Source organism: Felis catus, chromosome D4 (assembly GCF_018350175.1).
Source record: "Felis catus isolate Fca126 chromosome D4, F.catus_Fca126_mat1.0, whole genome shotgun sequence".
Classification (NCBI taxonomy): Eukaryota; Metazoa; Chordata; class Mammalia; order Carnivora; family Felidae; genus Felis; species Felis catus.
The window spans coordinates 63,524,871-63,540,004 of NC_058380.1; the positions used below are offsets into that span (position 1 = coordinate 63,524,871).

The window sequence follows — 15,134 nt, forward strand, 5'->3', positions numbered from 1 at the left end:
TTTTTCAGACTTTGCTATTTCAGATTGTAGTTTTAAGAGAAGACAACTACCACTAAATCTCTCTCTTCTTGAGTTCTATCCCTGGTTCAGGTGGAGGTCATTTTGCTTGGAGAAAAGATTGATTTCTCTTAGGAGAAGCTTGAAGAAACAGCATCAGCTCTTACATTCTCATTCATCACAAAAACAAAGACTGAAGTAAAAAATTTGCTGATACGTTTAGGGAAGACAGAAACCAACTGTGGCTGGGAAATTGGAATCAGAATAGTTTTGATACACTAGTTAACATATAGGAAAGAAAAGTTTTCTGGAAATAGGGCTTGTGCACCCCCACGGGACTGTTTCAAGTCAAAGTGTTTTCTGACAAGTGAGCATGGCTGTCTTGACAGCCAGCATGTACTGTCAGAGAAGGGAAGCTGGGAATTGGGAGATGTGAAATTTGCTGGTTCAAACTATCAGCTCCATGTATCAACTGCTGTCCAGAATGAAAGGAGAGACTGACAAAGCAATCCTTCTTTGGTTCTGAAGTTTGACTGATTGGTTGATCACGTTGGGAGCCAAAATTTGCTGCCAGTGGGGAGAAAGGCAAACCTGAGGTCCCAAACAAGGTTTTGTTTAGGACTCTTAAAGGTTCCTAAGGCATAGAAGGAGATTTTTCTATTGTTTTCCCAGCTAGTGGAAAAGCATGTGTTTAGGAACCAGGAGGTTTAGACGATTATTCCAGGATAATCATCTAATTGTGTGATTATGTAAAAATGATGTAATGTCCCTGGATTTTCTTGTGGATAAAACAAGTAGATTGGAGTAAATCAACACTGAGGTCCTTCCAGTTGTAGAATGCAATCATTCTAGTTTCGTGCCGGATTCATTAAAGGATTTGGTCATAAGAAAAAACAGGTTAAATGAAAATTGTTACACTGTCAGCTTGCCACCCCTCTCAGATAATCTGAAGCAACATCATTTGGGTAACAGCAATGTTTTTTGTTGTTGCTTTTTTAGTAATTGGGCGAATAAATTTTTGTGGGGTAGGTGAAAAATAAATTCCTAAGTTCAGCAACTTAATAGCTAAGTGCTTATGAGTTGAAAATGAAAACAAGGGAAGATGAATAGCATTTTGCCTCTGACTTTTGTGTTTCTGACTTGCGAGGTTGGCAAACTGAGCACATCCTGTGTTAAAGGGAATCGAGAGTGACTGGCTAATACCTTCTATAGCAAATGGCTTCCCCACTGTTAGAAGTTTGCAGTCAGCATCTATTGACACTTCATAATCCAGAAGGGCTTTGTCCATGATGAAGGCGTCTAGTTTCTCTGGATCATTCCTATATTTAAGACCAAGAGAAGAAAAGAGAAAAATGATTCATTAATGGACAGAAAGGTTGACAGCTGGTTTTTGTTTAGGGGACAGAAACCTGGACACAAAGGGCAGCCCAATCTAGGTAGCTGCTGACTCAGCCTGTTGACAACTCCCTGACCCGTAGAGAACAGAGCAGGGGAAACAGATACTCTTCTAAGACAGCATGACATCTTTCCAATGGTTTATCTACCATTTCCTTTTATTACTACTAAATCCAACAACAAAGCCAGAGCGACTGTGAATTAAATGGAAAGGTTCATTTCTCTCTCTTTTTTAAATTAATTTATTTACTTTGAGAAAGAGAGAGAGCACAAGCAGGGGAGGGGTAGAGAGAGAAAGAGGGAGAAAGAATCCTTAGCAGGCTCTGCACTGTTAGTGTGGAGCTTAACACAGGACTCGAACTCATGAACCTTGAGACCATGAGCTGAGCCAAAACTAAGAGCTGGACTCTTAACTGACTGACCACCCAGGTGCCCCATGGTTCATTTCTCTTACATTAACTGAATGATTCCTTTGTGCAAGACATGGTATTTATTATTCTCTGCACCCTATATCACTCATAATGACTCTGAAGTGGTTGGTATTATCCCATTCTAGCAGATGACAAGGCTCAGAGAGTCAAAGTACAGGTTGCATGCAGGTTGATCCAGGTTACATAGCTAGTAAGTGTTGGAACCAGGTGGTCTCATTAATCAATATATGGAAAATTTTATTTCTTTCTGTTATGATCACTATCATATTCTTCAGAGATCAGACATCATTTCATATTTAGGAATACATATTAAGGAAATACCAATATGAGATCTGGCACCCCTAGGGAAAAGATGGTTGAGGTCTCTTTAAAGCCCATGAGCTAGCATTCAATAAATAGGGAGGGGAAGCACAGGTAATAGATCTCAGTGATCTGCTTTATTAATATATCTCCAGAGAATCACGTTTCACTCCCATCCTAGGAGGTGGTTCTGGCAAGAATCATTCAAGGTAGGTGTCCCTGGCCTGTATCAGTGAATCAGACGTGGACTGGGCTCAAGATGCCAACAGATGCCTTGTGCGTTCTTCATGTGTTCTCATTTTTTGAATGTAGGCACAGAGATGGTGCAGAGGAAGAGGAAGATGTTTGAGCATTGGATGAGTTCCCATTTAGAAAGGAGGCAAGGAAGGAGGAGTTTCCAAAGTAACTATTTACAGTGTATGCAATGACTCTTGTTTTCAGCCACCTCAAATCCTTTTTGGAAAGTTATAGGACATACATCCATTTGAGAAAGGCTTTCCGACCCTCAGGGCTGTCCAACCATTTTGGCAAAGAGAACAACCCTTCTCTATTCCATCTGGGCTCAGTCATTCCTCTCTTAGAGCCAAAGATGAGTCTATTGGAATTCGGTACAGTGGAGTGGCCTCAAACTCAGAATAGAACATAGCTAGGGCCCATCAAAAATCTAAAAGCAAAAGACACCCATAGACCCCTCTAAGATTCATCAGTGGGAAGGAAGTACATATTTACATGGACACAGAGTAAACAGATCAACTTCCCTTCTAAATGCCAATGACCACTGCTTCCTCTTTTTACTCTTCCAGGAAGTGAACAGCTTATTCAAAATGCATTCCCTTTTCCAGGGGTATTGGATTTAAGTCGCAATGAGGACTGTCTTTAATGTTAACCAAAATGAAAAAACATCTCTCAGCTCCACAGCTGTGGGAAGCTTCAGAAAGGGTTGAGGATGTGAACTGTCTCCTAGGAGCTGATGATGAGGAACCTTAATGCAATCTTGGCAATAAAATAAAAATCAAGCTGAAAGATGTTTCTCCAATAAAAGTTTTACTGCCACAGAAACAGAATGTACCTTGGGAGCTACACAGCAACAAGTTACCATTTACCAACACTCTGCAAATATTTGAGGTAGCAATAACAATAGAAAAAAATTGGGGTTCAGTTTTTCTAACCAGTAATTGCTGAGGTCCAGTCTCAGTGGTATCCTTAAATAATTACTCTTGATTTTGGACTGCAAAGTGGAGTTAGTTATGACAGGTGTCTATGGCACAGGAAGGCAAGAAGCAATTAGCTCACAGACTCCCATGGGGCCCTGAATCACTGTGAGGATGTGGCTGGGTGTGATCCAGGTATAAGCAGCTTCTAGACTGGCTGAATCATCCTTACAGTTGGCAGGGCCCCTGGTTGTTTTTCCCATTATAGAATCCTGCTGTCTTTTTGAGAGTTCACTTAATAATACCCACACCACAAAATAATACATACACGACAATAATACATATACTATAGGTGACTCTAGAGGTTGTGTTCTGCAGGTCAGGGCTCTGGGATATTGGGGCGGGGTCGGTAATACAAGGACTGTGGTTTCTTGGAGTCGTGGCCGAGAGCATACCCAGTGACTGGGCCAAAAGTAGAGAGAGAAGCCCAAAGATAAGGAGTCAGAGGGCATTAATGGTAAATTCTGCCTGTATAACAATTTCACCTACCTCCATCAGTGAACCACCTGGCGAGCTTATTAAAATGCAGTTTCTGAGATGGGATCTGTCTGCATTTCTCACAAACTCCCAAGTGCTAACTGGAACATGGATGTTGCTGGAACATGGACTATTCTTTGAATATCAAGGACCTGCTTTTCTGTTATGGTTCCTAGACTGGCCTGCAGCAGTGATTGGATTCTAGGCACCTGGTTCTAATCCAGACTCTGCCACTTGCTAGTTAGATTACCATGGACAAGTTGCTTCTTTAAGGTCTCAGTGTCTTCATCTGTGCCTGCTTTTCTTTTCTTTCTTTCTTTATTTATTTAACACCCAAATCAGTTAGCATATAGTGCAACAATGATTTGCTATATATAATCTATATATATAGATTATATTATATATAATTATATATATTATCTATATAGAGTATAGATATATTATATATAGATTATTATATATATAGCTATATATAATCTATGAGTAGATTCCTTAATGCCCCTTACCCATTTAGCCCATCCCCCACCCACCCCCTCCAGTAACCCTCTGTTTGTGCTCTATTTAACAGTCTCTTATGTTCTGTCCCTCTCCCTGTTAAATTATTTTTGCTTCCTTTATGTTCATCTGTTTTGTATCTTAAAGTCCTCATATGAGTGAAGTCATATTATATTTATCTTTCTCTGATTGACTAATTTCACTTAGCATAATACCCTCTAGTTCCATCCATGTAGTTGCAAATGGCAAGATTTCATTCTTTTTTTTTTTTAATTTTTTAATGTATTTTTATTTATTTTTTGAAGGAGAGAGAGAGACAGAGCATGAGCAGGGAAGGAGCAGAGAGAGAGGGAGACACAGAATTAGGAGCAGGCTCTAGGCTCTATGCTTCAGCACAGAGCCCAACACGGGGCTCGAACCCACAAACTGTGAGATCATGACCTGAACTGAAGTCGGATGCTCAACTGACTGAGCCACCCAGGCGCCCCAAGATTTCATTCTTTTTGATTGCCAAGTAATACTCCATTGTATATATATACCACATCTTTATCCATTCATCCATTGATGGATATTTGGTCTCTTTCCATACTTTGCATATTGTTGACAGTGCTGCTATAAACATTGGGGTGCATGTACCCCTTCGAAACAGCACCTGTATCCCTTGGATAAATACCTAGTAGTGCAACTGTGGGGTCGTAGGGTAGTTCTATTTTTATTTTTTTGAGAAACCTCCATACTGTTTTCCAGAGTGGCTGTACCAGCTTGCATTCCCACCAGCAGTGCAAAAGAGATCCTCTTTCTCCACATTCTTGCAACATCTGTTGTTGCCTGAGTTGTTAACGTTAGCCATTTTGACAGGTGTGAGGTGGCATCTCATTGAGGTTTCGATTTGTATTTCCGTGATGATGAGTGATGTTGAGCATTTTTTCATGTGTCAGTTGTGTACCTGCTTTTCTAACGAGTTCATCTCTCCAGACTAGAGTGGAGACAACTCTGAGCACCAGGGCCTTCTCAGGTGAAGCTTCCAGAATAAATGAATAGCTTGAGTCAAGTGGGCCTGGGGACTGCCACAGTAGTGGCTCATCTTGCTCTTTCACACTGCCAAAAGAGCCCAGTTTGTCAGATTACTATCTAGCTGGGAGCCACTGCCATCTCCCTGACATCTTACTCTCTCTCTCAGCCATGAATTTGCTTGAAGTACAGAAGAGTACTGAAGAAGGGCTGGAAGGCAAAGGAGCACTACACTCTGTGTTACAGATGGACTCTAACATTTTAGTGTTCTTGCAAAACTGATAGTGCCATTTCCTAGTGCTTACACACCCTACAGAATGTTATAAATCTGAGAACCCAAGGCTTCCTCTCTAGACTCTGTAAAAAGTCTGTAAGTAGTTTTAGGGGCCTGTCACCAGAGTTCTTGAGAAACATAAAGCCCTTATGTCCCATGAAGCTATTTATTTATTTCTCTTATTTTTTTTATAAAATTAATTTATTCTGGGGGGGGGGGAGAGAGAGAAAGAGAGAGAATGAGCAGGGGAGGGGCAGAGGATCTGAGGTGGGCTCTGCACTGACAGCAGAAAGCCTGATGTGGGGCTTGAACTCACAAACTCTAAGATCATGACCTGAGCTGAAGTCAGATGCTTAACTGACTGAGCCACCCAGGTGCCCCTATTTCCCTTCTTCCTTAAAAGAGAATTTGAAGTGGCAAGTCCCTTCATCCATTGGGAGGATTACTGTGGTTGACCATAGATAAACCAGTTTCCCGGGCAGCACAATTTTAGGGGTTGGAGGCTTGAATGTATGTCATTGTCCTGAGACCATCAGGCACAAGGGAGATGGGACTGCTCACCCTCATGCTGTGGTGCCTATCAGGAGCCATTCATCCCCTTCTCCCAGGCAGACTACATGAGCGAATCCCTAACTGCACCATCCTCCTTTGCATTCAGCTTCGTTGAATTACAGGCTCTGATAATCTGCCATGGCAATGTGATTGCTCTTGATTGCTTCTCATAAATTCTGATGAGAAGAATGCAGGCATGGGAATCATTGCCTTTTATCTTATTTCCTTTCTACAGGAAATCTCTAAGATAAATTCCATTTCCTTATGGCCAAAGGAGACAGTCCATGGGCTTAGAGATTCACCGTGCAGGGAAGGGTTGCCTTGGGACACTTTATCCTCTGGCCACATTCCCTGACTGTTTGATCATTTCAGCACCATTGTTTCCTTGGTGATGTCAAGCCAACATTTACTTCCCCCACCATCTGCTACGCTAATGACCCCACTGGCACTTTGAGCAAAGCTACTGCCAACTGGGGACTATGCAGGTAACTAGTAATCTAGGTCACATAATTAAATGCACACTATTCCATACTGTCTTCTCAATCTCACACAGTGTGAGGCATTACTGAACACAAAGTGGGTATATTTAGCTGTCATTTTAAAAAACCAACACATACTATATATATTGGTAGCTAAGACTTCTCTTTCAGTGAGAACTTTTTGAACCCAAGAGGTTGACACTCACTTCAAAAACTCCACTCCATCAGGGGTAGCTGGGACGTTGTACCTTCTCATATACTCATGCATCTCTGGGAAGCTTTGCCTCACATAATCTTCAGCACTGCTTTCCCGGACAGTTCCAAAGCGGAAGCCTTGAGAGGGATGATGTAGCTATGAGGGAGGAAAAAAAAAAGATATTTAATATAAATTATTCTTAGAATTGTTTTCAAAATTTTCTTCTTCCATCATTCTTTGGGACCTAATAATGATTTAGAATTTTCCAAACACACATCGTCATTAACATGTACATAGAAATGTGCAGATACGTACCTGCTCTTTCATATCCTAGCTTTCACATAAGTAATTGTTCCAACTTCAGAAGCAAATGTATGGAAACAACGGACATAAAACAATTTTTTACTTTATGTTGAGAACCTATCAAAATTCTTCAGACACTGTATAAACTGGCATGTGGAGTCAGCCTATTATAAATTGCATATCAGACAAAGGTATAAAGATAATAAATTAAAGGTTGTGCTCCTTGGTTAGAACTACACAAAGGCCAAGATAAAACCTTGCATCTTGAGGGGTGCCTGGGTGGCTCAGTTGGTTAAGCGTCTGACTTTGGCTCAGGTCAAGATCTCACGGTTCGTGGGTTCAAGCCCTGCGTTGGGCTCCGTGCTGGCAGCTCAGAGCCCAGAGGATGCTTCAGATTCTATGTCTCCCTCTCTCTCTGGCCATCTCCTGCTCATGCTCTGTCTCTCTCTCAAAAATAAATAAATGTTAAAAAAATTTTTAACAACAACAACAACAACAACAACAACAACAACAACAACAACAAACCCTTGGATCTTGAGATTGAAATATGCCCAATCCAAAGCAGTGAATACATCTGTTTATCTGTTTTATGCTATATTTTAGGTTTGTTGAATTTATATTTGGTATAATTATGAAATTATCTCTTTCCTTTAGATAACTGTATTTTTCAGTGCTGAATCATGCTGTATACTTGCTCAAATGGAATGGGATGTGGGACAGTTAGGAGCCACAGAGGAGAAGGGGAGCAGGGGTAGACACACTATTAATAGTTCTCACACTAATATAGTCCACAACCTTGCAGTGGGGAGAAGTAGCACCCTGGGAGCTCTGCAGAGGCTTTCTGTCACCAAGGGTAATAAAGATACAGCACGTGCAACACTATTTTTCATGAAAGTTGTACAGAAATATTAATGTAGCATCTAAATTTAAGATTATTTCCAATATAAGATTGAACTGGGATTGGGCCACGTTATAAAAATAGTTGAATATCCTGTAGTCAGCAGTATTTTAGAGATGATACTTCTCCACAACTGTTAAATTATAGTTCCCGTACTTTGTGTTCTGCTTCATGTTAACATATTTGATATTATTGATTCTGACATGAAGTCCTGGGACAGGAATCCATGGTTGGGCTTCATGAGAAATTGTAGGCAGCATTTTATTTTTTTTTAATAATTTTTTAATGTTTATTTATTTTTGAGAAACAGAGAGACAAAGCACTAGCAGGCGAGGGGCAGAGAGAGAGGGAGACACAGAATCTGAAGCGGGATCTGGGCTCTGAGCTGTCAGCACAGAGCCCAACGTAGGGCTCGAACCCATGAGCCATGAGATCATGACCTGAGCCAAAGCTGATTGCTTTACTGACCGAACCACCCAGGTGGCCCAGGCAGCATTTTATTTAAATAGGAATTTTCTTTGATGAAGAAAATAATACAGTTTCTCTTTTTTTTAAGTTTATTTTGAGAGAGCCAGAGAAAGAGAAAGAGAGAGAACACAAGCAGGGAAGGGGTAGAGAGAGAGAATACCAAGCAGGCTCCACATTGTCAGTACAGAGGCCCACATGGGGCTTGAACTCATGAACCATGAGATCATGACTTGAGCAGAAATAAAGAGTTGGACAGTTAACCAACTGAGCCACCCAGGCACCCCTCTTTTTTTTTTGTTTACAGTTTTATTTATTTATTAATAAATTAGGCTTTCAGGTTGTCAATAATGCCAAAAGGTTAAGGACTCACTAAATATGGTAACAACTTATATTTAAGATGAATTAGTTTTGTAACATGATAAAAACCTAACAATATGGCAATAAAATAAATAATAAATTACATGGCCATCCTTATAGGATATTATGCAATGTATAATCATGTTTTAAAGCATATATATAGATATATATCTATATATATCTATATATATATATGTTATTGGAGAGAGAGATCATGAGCTGGGAGAGGGGCAGAGGGAGAGACAGAGATTGAGATCGAGATTAAGAAGGAAAAAGAGAGAGAGAGAGAGAGAGAGAGAGAGAATCTTAAGCAGGCTCCATGCTCATGGAGTTTGACATGGGGCTCAATCCAATGACCCTGGGATCATGAGCTGAGCCAAAATCAAGAGCTGGATGTTCAACCGACTGAATTGCCCTTGAACCACCCAGATGCCCTTGAAGCATATTTAATAAAACAATACAAATGCTCATATGACAAATGGAGAAAAAGCTTTTGTATGGTATGATCAAATTAAATATCTATATAGTTACTTTAAGTGTTGTGATCCTCAACATATATCATATATGTTACACACACACACATACACACAGACACACACAGACACACACACTTTGGAAGAAAATGTATCAAGATACTAACAATGGTCGTCCCATTGCTGGTGAAATTACAGGGGTACTTATTTATTTATAGATTTACAGAAGTATGCCTCATGTCTATAACTAGAGAAAAGTTTATTTTATGATCAGTGAAACAAATTCCTCACTAATTTATTCAACATTTATTGAGGGCCTACTTTGTATGACTTTCAAAGTTATTGGGGCCACAGAGGTAGAAACCTGCAATCATTCCCACATAGGGGAATGTGGTGGTTTATGTTATATTTTGCAGATCCCACTGTTGAGTAGGTGATAAAGCATAAGGCATGTGTTTAATGTAACTGTCCATACACTAAACAAATTCTAATGTTCTCTGCCAGCATAACCTTAATGAGGCACCAACAATAACAGTAGCTAATATTTACTGAATATTTATTATGTGCCAAACATGTTTTACATGCATTATCTTGTTTATTCCTCATAGCAGCTTCATGAAGGGGGCACTATTATTACTTCCTTAAAAAAATTTTTTTTAACATTTATTCATTTTTTAGAGAGAGAGAGAGAGAGAGTGGAGGAGGGGCAGAGAAAGGGAGACAACAGAATCTGAAGCCCAGTTCTCTGAGCTGTCAGCACAGAGCCTGACTCAGGACTCAAACTCACAAACCGTGAGATCATGACCTGTGCTGAAGTTGGATGCTTAACCAACTGAGCCACCAAGGCGCCCCTATTACTTCCTTTTTAAAGATCAGTGATATGAAGCTTAGAGAAGCAAAGTAACTGGCATAAGAGCACACAGTTATAAGCAGAAGGGACTGAGTTAGAACCCAAGCCTGTCTGATTCCAAAGCCCATGCTTAACCGACTGAGCCACCCAGGCGCCCCCCCCCCCTTTTTTAAAAATTTTTTTAATATTTATTTATTTATTTTTGAGACAGAGAGAGACAGAGCATGAACAGGGGAGGGTCAGAGAGAGAGGGAGACACAGAATCTGAAACAGGCTCCAGGCTCTGAGCTGTCAGCGCAGAGCCTGACGCGGGGCTCGAACCCATGGACCGCGAGATCATGACCTGAGCCGAAGTCGGACGCTTAACCGACTGCCGAAGCCCATGCTATTATTAACTTGCCTTGTGGCTCATGGCAGCAACTGGAGAGAAGATGCTTATTACAATAAACTCACTAGTCTTTTAAAATATTCTCAGGGCACCTAAGCATCTGACTCTTGATTTCGGCTCAGGTCATAATCTCACACTTTGTGAGTTTAAACCCCGTGTCGGGCTCCTAGCTGACAGCACGGAACCTGCTTGGTATTTTCTCTCTCCCTGCACCTCCCCCACTTGCATGCATGCTCTCTTTCTCAAAATAAATCAATACACATTTAAAATATTCTCCTTAAGCCTTAGACCCCTCTTGGCATTCTCACGGTTGCAAATTGCAGCCCTGTAGCTTGAGCAAGGCAAAGCTAACAGCATTCTGTCTGCTCAACACCTACTCATTTTTTAAGGCCCAGACCAAGTCTTTCTATCTGAAATCTTTTGTCTTAACTAGCTTCACCGTCCTATCTAGAACAAAACCATAAACAGTTTACTCTTTATCTGTGCTGGTATAGCACCTTGCATGTATATAATATGTAGTCTAGCTGTTTATTTAACCATCTTCCACTCTTCTTGTGCATTACTTCCTTTGGTTCTCCCAAGAAACTTATGAGGTATTTTTATTTTCTTCCTTTTATAGATGAAGACACTACTGATTAGATAGTTTGTCTTTTGCCCAAGGTCATAGAGCTAGTAAATTTCAGACATGGATTTGAACGTAGGCAGTCTGATGGAAAACAGTGACTTTTTGAACAATGTGAACACTGCTTCTGATACTATGTCATACTGACTCTTGTGTGGCAAGAGTGTGGTCATTACAAAACTTGTGACTTAATTGCCTGGCTCTAAATATTTTTAATTCTCGCAATAATCCTGCAAGATTGATGTGATTTTCTTGTTTTACAGATTAAGATGCTGAGGTTTGGGCAGTTAAAGTGACAATCTAATTCTCACAGCTAGCAATTAGCATGACTCAGCCCAGGTTCTTCCCCGCCCCGCCCCCCCCACGTGCAGACTGAGTTTCATTCATTTGCATATCACAGTGACTTATATGACACTTGGCACCCAACAGGTGTGCTATACGTTTGTCAAATTAACTTGCTCTATCACTTCTCTATTTCTCTCCACCTGCCTGACATCTCAGTTCATTCACTTCCCTAACTAGGGAAGTTCATTCACTTCCCTAACTTGCTGCATGCACCACACCCTCCTTCTGTAAGCCCTCACAGTACACAGAATTTTCTTTGCTAGAATCTATCACAGTAGATCACTTCTTAAATTGCGTGACAGTTTAGTGTCTAGACTTTCAGCTTCTTCACTGGACTGGAAGCTGTGTGTGATAAACATGTGATTAACCACTGTATTCCAATGACTTTCACTGTATAGTTGCTCAATTAAAATGCTTGACCAATTGATTGATAACTCTTCTTTGAACCCAGAGTGAAGCGAGGGCTTTGTCGTCCTACTTAGCACAAGAGGGGCTAACAATCTAGCTTACAACTCCAGCTTTCAAAATGAACCCTCCTTTTAAGGTAAAGGGATGTTAGGTCAGTAATTCAATACTTTTGTCTTATATATGAAAAGAATCCATTTCAGAAGTCCATTTTCGCACATCATTCTGTGTGACAATACTTTTATGGCCTACAAACTGTTTCTAGACAAACTGAACGCATCAGTGCTTCTTTCCTTCCCATGTTGTGGGAAAGAGTCACAAACCAGCAGATCCAAGCTCATATTCCAGCGGAGAACTAGCCCTTTGTGTGTCTTCTTTTCCATGCCTTTGGGTTGCCTTTTGCTAATGGGCTCCCGAATCTGGCTCATAGGGCTCTAATGCCTATGAAGGGAAAGTTCCTTCAACACTAACACAAATAACCAGACTCCAATGGGAGGAAGCATTTTATTAGCCCAACAGGGGCCCTACTCTACTTTGGAGATGTTTTACAAACACTGCCACCTCTCTGGGCCAAGCCACCATCATTTCTGCCCCCTGCATACTTCCTCTCTTCCCCTGCAGTCCAGTCAGAGTAATCTTAGAGCCCAAAGCTGATCATATTACTCACTTGCTTATTAACACCTATCAGTGGCTCCCCACTGCCCTTGGGATAAACTGGCCTCCTCATGAGAACTCCGAGATTCTGCATAACCTTTCTCTGCCTTCTCTTCTCCAGTTTCATGTCCTCACTCTCTTCCTGGTCCTCTAAGCTTTAGTCAGTTCTCTCAGTTCTTCCAACATATACTTTTTGCTTGATCAGAGCTCTTGTGTCCATAGTCTTCACTCTGCCCAGAATGCTCTTTCTCCTCAACCCTACCTTTCCTTTGTGTAGCTAACTCTTAAACATTGCTTCCCCACAGAAGCTTTCACTGACCCTTAGTCTAGATTAGGCGACCTGTAACACTCTCCCACTATACCCTGCCATAGTACTGATAAAACTTGGAATTATTTGTTCAATGTCTGCTTTTCCTATTAGCTTGTAAGTTCCCACAAGGGCAGGGCCCATGCCTATCTCATTTGTATGGTCACAAGTCATCAACAAATGTTAGCTACTATTACTGTCATCATCATTATCATTATCATCATCATGGTTATGCAACAAACATAGTGCTTGGCACACAGCAGATGCCTGACAAAGAATGGTGTCATAAATCACCATTATTAATCTAACATTCTCTTAGGTTAGACACATTACAAACTTGATACTTTTGTCACATTTCATGTTGTCTTTCCCCATAAAAATTATTTTTTTCTTTTTAATTCTTATCTTAATTCTTCTGAAACAATATATTCTTTTTAAATTTCTCCGTGTGCGATTCTAATGGGAAAACGCAATGGGCTATTCAGCAGTCACAGCATAACGGAATCAGAAAAGGGATCTAAGAATGGATGCAACCGATGGGCCAGCACAGTCCATCCTGTGTGTCCATGTGGTTTGTAATTCAAACAGCCAGGGATGCCAGAAAGCCTGCATCAAGGAGGGAAGATAGAAGTATACAAAGAGCTGGAGCAGCTGAGCTGTGTTACAGCCATCACCGGGAAGTCCCAGAGAGAGAAAAATTTCTTTAAAGTTCCAGCTAAATATCTTGCCAGCTCTTCCAGTTCTGTTTATACTTGTTTCAACCTCTTCAGGCCTTGGGGAAATACCAAAGGTTAAACTATCCATCTGTATGTGACCTATTCAGCATTAATGGAACTCTATGCAGAACACCTGCATGGAGAAAAATCAGATACGCGTTTTGGAGAAAGCAGAGAAGTGCTCAAAACAAAATGGAAGCGAACTCAAGGAATAATCAAGGGGCTATGTTCAAGAAGATATGATGCTTTAGACTGAAAAACAGTCTTCATGGTGGGTATTTTCATTTAAGGTCTACATTTGTATTTTTCTGAGATTGTACTTTAATAAATGGCAGGTAGTCACTAGACTTGGTTTAATGTCCTTTGGAATTGAGTGGAGAGGGGAATTCTTAACCTGCCCGGTGGAAAGGAATAAACTAGTTATTGAGACCATAGCTCCTCCCCATGCCATAATTCTATCCACTTAAAACCTGTGGCTTCTATAATATGGAGTGATCTCAGAGTTCAGAGGGGCTTTAAAAGTCACCTACTGTAATCATCCATTGATTTCTGAATCCTTTATAGCAAAGCTAAGCACACCACCTGGAATTTCTTTAAGATGTAGATTCTGATTCACTATGTCTAGGTTGGAGCATGAGTTTGCATTTCTTTTTCTTTTTTTAATTTTTTTTAACATTTATTTATTTTCGAGAGAGGGAGAGTATGCGCGCGCGCACACACACACACACACACACAGACACACACACACGAGCGGGGGAAGGGCAGAGAGAGAGAGAGGGAGACAAAATCCAAAGCAGGCTCCAGGCTCCGAGCTGTCAGCACAGAGCCTGACACGGGGCTTGAACTCACAAAGTGTGAGATCATGACCTGAGCCGAAGTCAGACGCTTAACTGACTGAGCCACCTAGGTACCCCTACCCTTCAAGGTAATTTTGAGAAGTCATGAGATCATGGCCTGAGCTGTGATCAAGAGTCAGACGCTTAACCAACTGAGCCACCCAGGCACCCCAAGAGTCTGCATTTCTAACAAGATCCCAGTTGATGCTGACCCTTGGTTCATGGACCACAGTTGGAGTAGCAAGACTTTATTTATAACATCACTATTAAGTGCCTATTAAGTCTCTGCTTGGAAGTTTTCAGAGAAAAGGAAATCACTCCTCTTGAAGCCTATCTTCTGTATAGGAGAGATGACTCTATGCCCCACCTAATCAATCTACCCATTCGAATATAATAATAATAATAATAATAATAATAACAGTGAATATTTTCATATATTTACTGTATGCTAATACATTTAAATGTAATGAGATTGTTACTTTTATTATTTATTATTACCTCTGAAGGGTTAAGATTCAGGGAGATTCTGCATATTGTGTAAGACCAGCAGAAAGTGATAAATTAAGATTTGAATCTGACTCTGTATGACTTGCAGCTCTCACCCTGTCTAGTACTACATTCTGCTTTTATAGACTTATGTTATTGTCCAAGTTTTAATTTTAAATAACACATGGAGTTAAAGCTTAACTTTAAA

At 40.6% G+C, this 15,134-nt stretch overlaps 1 protein-coding gene across 2 annotated transcripts in view; it reads right to left on the reverse strand.

The window, feature by feature from the left end:
- Nucleotides 1-15,134, reverse strand: part of GRIN3A (glutamate ionotropic receptor NMDA type subunit 3A) — a 170,314-nt gene that overhangs the window by 49,967 nt on the left and 105,213 nt on the right. For both annotated transcript variants that reach the window (XM_019816253.3, XM_045043508.1), the window contains exons 4-5: nt 6,829-6,974; nt 1,201-1,316 (exon numbers count right to left, since the gene is read on the reverse strand). In XM_019816253.3, the coding sequence (XP_019671812.3) occupies nt 1,201-1,316; nt 6,829-6,974 (262 nt within the window). The remainder of the gene's footprint in view (nt 1-1,200; nt 1,317-6,828; nt 6,975-15,134) is intronic.